Below are 5,451 nucleotides of genomic sequence, written 5' to 3'. Positions count from 1 at the left end.
ATATACGCTTCAGTTCAAAAACCATAAAACAACTAACTAAAAGAAATTTGAAGAAGATAACGTTTTACTCATCTCATAATCCAACCATTACCACATCTTAACTCCTAATCAGTTGCAAGCAGCAACCGTTTCAATTAAACTAAATGAATAAATCAAATCAAATCAAATTCAAATTAAGTGAAACAAAACCGAATCTCACCATTCGTAACCATACTCACAATTTCATTATTTTACGTAGAATTAACTCAAATTTTAATATCCAAACCAAACCAAATCAAACCAAAACGACGATTAATGATTAATTAATCTCTCTAATTACGTTCATCTCAACCTCATAATCTCTCTATCACCAGCAATGTAATTCCTCACTTCCGCCTTGATCATCTCTTGCATTACTGCAATCAACTCCGGATTCAACGTCTCCGATTTCATCTTTATCGGAATCTTACTAATTAACGCTTCCTTATCAACGGCCGCATCTGCAGACGAAACGCCGGGCAATCGGAGACTCAAAGCGGTGAACTCACTATCGCAGTCCTCCAACGGCGCCGCCACTGCTGCGGCGTTCGTCGCTACCGGAAACGAGAATTCCGTTAATTTGTAACCGGAATCGCTGATATCTGAATCGGAACGGCTTGATCCTGATCCTGATCCCGATCTCGATCTAGATCCGTCAATCGGATTGCTCAACTTCGCCATCGCCGTGGAGACGTCGCCGCTGCCGTCTCTCCTCAACACCTGACTCCGCCGCTCCTCCCCTCCGCCGCCGGAGAACTTCCGCTTCAGAGTCGAGTTCCAGTGGTTCTTAATCGCGTTATCCGTACGTCCGTTGAGCTGCCTCGCGATTGTCGCCCATTTATTCCCGATCTCCGCGTGCGCGCGGAGAATAATCGCGTCTTCCTCCGGCGTGAACGGGCGGTGCGCCACCACCGGCGAGAGCTGGTTACACCACCTCAACCGGCAGGACTTCCCCGATCTCCCGGGGATCGACTTGCTAATCAGCGACCAATTCCTCGGGCCGTGCTGCTGCACGAGTTCACGGAGCCGCGCGTCGTCCTCCGGACTCCACGGCCCTTTGATCCTGTCGCCGGCGTCGCTCTTCCCCGCCGCCATCGAATTTCAATTAATTAATCAAAAAACCCTAACTGAACTGAGTAATCGCGAATCGCGTTCTCTATCTGTATATATAAATATATATATATATAAATTTGAATGTAGCGAAGTTGGTTGAGAGAGGGGAAGAGGGAGGGAGGTATATAAAGCGTGATATGGGTAACTGAAAGAACCGGTTAAAGAGGGGGGAGCGTAACGGTTACTGGTTAAAGGGTTGAGGGACAGCTGGAAGGACACGTGGCGGGGGAGTGGGCCCGGGTGGTTTTTTAAAAAGATTTCTTCCTTTGGAGCGTTAATTTCACCTTATTTGGAGTCGTGCCGTTATGGAAGTTTGCTTTTTTTGTGAGGCTGTCAACCATATTTTTGGTTCTAGTCGTTGGGATTTGATATTATCTTCATCTTTTATTTTCAAATTCAAATTTAAAAATTCTTCCAAATCTCACCCTAATTTGTTTACGTCTATTTATGGTATGCTATAATTTCTATTTCCTTACCCCTTGTACACGTTTATGGTATGCTATAATTTCTATTTCCTTACCCCTTGTACACGTTTAATCTAGCTAGATTTTTTTTAATCTTGAATAGGGATTAATTTCTTATTGCAACAAAAAAGGCGATGGCGACCCCACACTCCGGCTCGATATCATGTGAGGGGTTCAATCAGGGTACACAGTAGCCCTTTAAGGGGGATGCCTTAACCCACTGGCCTGAGAGATGGAAGCAACTACACAGAGATAGAATCAACTACACGACAGCATTGGGATTCGAACCCAGGCTCATTGCAGCAAGATCTGTCCCTCCGTTGCCAACTGCTCTACACCCGGGCGGGGGGATTAATTTCTTATGATAATATCCTTGACTCTTAACGATTAATTGTATGTATAAATAAAAAGATTATGAGTACTGCATTACATTAAAGACTAAAGTCCCAAAATGATCATTAACATATTGCATTTTTTTTAATTTTGGTCCAAAACATTATCTTTTGAATTATTCGGTCCCTCACATTTGAAATCGGATCACATTTGGTCCATTTTGGACGGTTCCGTCAAATTTTCGACGGTTTTAATTACCGAGTCACAAATCCGTCACTAATATGTTAAGACCATTTTGGGACTTTAGTCTTATTTTATCAATTTTGATCGGATTAAGAGTTATAATTATATTTTATTAATGACTAATATCTAATTAACCTAAAACTAAAAATTTTAAAATAAAACAAAAATGTCCACCCCTTCACTTAATCTTCTTCCCCTTCCCCTTCCAACACAGGCGCCGCCGACCCATTTATGCGTCCTCGGCGTCGCCGCCGGCTCTGCCACACAGTCGTCCTCCATCTCCTTCTTCCCACTCACTCCCGGGGCTAATTCATCACCATCAGCCTCAGCATCGGGCGGTGGCGCGACGGAGGAGATGGGAATTTCTTGATTTTCGGGCAGCGAAGAAATTAGGGGTTTGTTGCGGCGGACCAATTTGTCCTTGTGCTTGGTCTTGGGGGAGTTGTTGAGAGAGTCGTTGGAGTTCAAGTGGTCCTCGAAGGCTTCGATGGCTTGGTGGATGAGCTCGCGGTTGGGGGAGGAGTCCCAGCAAGACCAGAAGCTGGTGTGGAAGCAGTCGCAGTCAAAGAGGGGCGGTGAATTGTGGCGGCACTGCTTCTTGGAAGGGGGCTTCTTGTTGGTTGATTGGAGGGACCTCTCGTTCTTCTAGAGAGAGAAAGGTTACTAGAGTGAGAATGGTGGCGGGGAGGAGTTTGAGGAGAGGGAAGGCGGCGGCGTCTGTGTTGGAAGGGGAAGGGGAAGAAGATGAAGTGAAGGGGTGGATAAAATAAATCAATAGAAATGTTAAATAATAATGTAAAATTAGTGACGGATTAGTGACGGATTTTGTGACGGATTAATGACGGATCAGTTTCTCCCAATTAGTGACGGATTAGTGACCCGGTAATTAAAACCGTCAACAATTTGACGGAACCGTCCAAAATGGACAAAATGTGATCCGATTTCAAATGTGAGGGACCGAATAATTCAAAAGATAATGTTTTGGATCAAAATAAAAAAAAAACGCAATATGTTAAGGACCATTTTGGAACTTTAGTCAACATTAAAAGAGTATGTATAAAATAATAAAAGTTTTTACGCATGCATTATTTGCAAGGTAATATTTGTAGAGAATATACAACCACATTACTTTTCGAGTTTAAAATATATATATATATTCATTGTTTGAATGGTAGAACAATATCACAAAAAAAAATACTATCCTTAATACTCCAAAGATGTTCTTAATCATATATATGTGTTGTATATTCAACACTACAAAATTATGAGATTAACAAAAAAATTAACCAAAGTTTCTGGTTTTTTTGAAAATTTATTCTATAAAGTATGACTATACTATAAATCGACTCACTCGTGAGTTGTGACATTACTTTCTATGTCATGGACATATCAGTTTTGCAAACCACCATTAAAAAGAATGAGTGTGTATAAAAATTTTAACACAAAACTTGAAAATTAATATTCTATCAGTTTCATAATTCTCATTCATTCTAGTCAATATCTATTTATAGAAATTTTTTCTTATTCTTATTTTACTTTACTATTTATGAGTCACATTGTCAACTAACATTATTTTAACCATATATTCTCATTCTCTGTTACTTTATCAATCACATACTTGTGGCGTCCCATATAGCTTTATTTTCGGGGGGAGAATATTTTATAAATAAAATTGAAATTTAATGTTTTATAAACTGTAGTAATAGTGAGAGACGAAGAGAAGAGAAGGAACAAAGAAAAAAGAAACTCAAATGAGTATTGACTGTTCTGACCATTCAATACAAAACTGAATAATTAAATGCCAATGTGTTATATGGTACTCCCTACATCACAGTCTAAGCTAGACTTTTCATTTTTAGACTTGTTTTGATTCTACATTATTCTCTCTTTTCCTTAATTATTCTCTCTTTTCCTTAATTTTATCTCCACTTTAACTATTTATAATCATTTTTCTAAAATATGACAAAAATAAAACGTCTCGCTTAGGCTGTGATAGAGGGGGTGTAATTGTGTATTATACCATCAAATACAAAATTGTGAGCATGCCACTATCCAATATAAATTTGAATTTGTGAGGCATCCACATAATTTTCTTTAATTAGGTTAAAAGAAGTACATGTAGATATTTTGTAGATGTAGCCATCTACATATGAAGCATATGATATCATCCAACTTTAGAGTTATACTATTAATGAAGCTCAACGTTATTGGATAAGGATGGAGCTGCCACGCTGTGTCCAAACAGACAATTTTATGATTGGAGAAAAAGTAAATACATTTATTTGTTGCATGTAGACCTGCCAATCTTTAGGCCATCCACAACGATGTTCCTATACCGTTCCTTAAACCACTATTTGAGGGCCCCTCTGTACTTTTTTACTCCATTCCTTAACTAAGGAACGGAACCTGCAACCCTCCGTTCCTTAACCGTTCCTTAACCGTTCCTTAAATTACTATTCATTCAATTTCATTTTTTTTATTTCCAGCCAAATTCAAATAAAAAAACACACTTTATTAAAAAACAAACACACTTTATTAAAAAACAAACACACTTTATTAAAAAATACACAACATTAAAAAAAATTACAACTTAAACTTAAAAAAATAAAAAGCACACAATTAAAATCCTAAAAAAATAAAAAGCACACAATTAAAATCCTAAATAAATAAAAGTACACAATTTTAATAATTTCATCCGCCAAAATAAAGGTTTCCCCATGCGGAAACGGCGACGGAAGTACGTATCTCCCCAAACCGGGTTATCGCAGAAGTAGTCGCGTACTAACCTTGCAGCGGCTTCCTCCCGGTTACGATGGATGTACGTACGGGAGCGTCGTTGGGGCGGCGCGGCTTCTTCGGCCTCCCGTCGTCGATCTTCTTCAAGTGATTGTTGCAATATTTGACGCATTTGTTCAAAAGGATCCATTAGTTTGATTAAATTTGGGAGAAGGAAAGCAGAGTTGATTTGAGATGAAAATTGGGGTGGAAATAGAGAGGAATAGATGTGTGTTTGTGATTGAAATGAGTATGAAATATGAGTATTTATAGAGTAAATAAATAAATAAAAAATAAAAAAAATACAAAACGGATATAAAAAAACGGTCACATTACCGTTGCAATTTTTTTTTTAATTAAATTCGAATTTAAAAAAAAATGAATTATTGCGTCACCGGGACGAAGCCCACTCGCGGGGCAGCGAGTGGGCTTCACGCGTCGAATGGGAGGCCGCCACGTCGCCCGGCGCGTGGCGGAACGTTTCGTTCCGCGTTACTACTCCTTA

At 39.3% G+C, this 5,451-nt stretch overlaps 1 protein-coding gene across 1 annotated transcript; it reads right to left on the bottom strand.

Annotated features, from left to right (window-relative positions):
* Positions 1-90: 90 nt before the first annotated feature.
* LOC121758111 (transcription factor MYB77-like) lies at positions 91-1,208 on the bottom strand. Its single transcript, XM_042153545.1, has one exon. The coding sequence runs from the start codon at positions 1,111-1,113 to the stop codon at positions 322-324; it is 792 nt and encodes a 263-aa protein (XP_042009479.1). The 5' UTR covers positions 1,114-1,208; the 3' UTR covers positions 91-321.
* Between the last annotated feature and the right edge of the window lie 4,243 nt (positions 1,209-5,451).

Source organism: Salvia splendens, chromosome 12 (genome assembly GCF_004379255.2).
Source record: "Salvia splendens isolate huo1 chromosome 12, SspV2, whole genome shotgun sequence".
In the NCBI taxonomy this organism is placed as follows: domain Eukaryota; kingdom Viridiplantae; phylum Streptophyta; class Magnoliopsida; order Lamiales; family Lamiaceae; genus Salvia; species Salvia splendens.
Note: the sequence above shows the minus strand (reverse complement) of the source record. Positions and strands in the feature narration are given on the sequence as shown.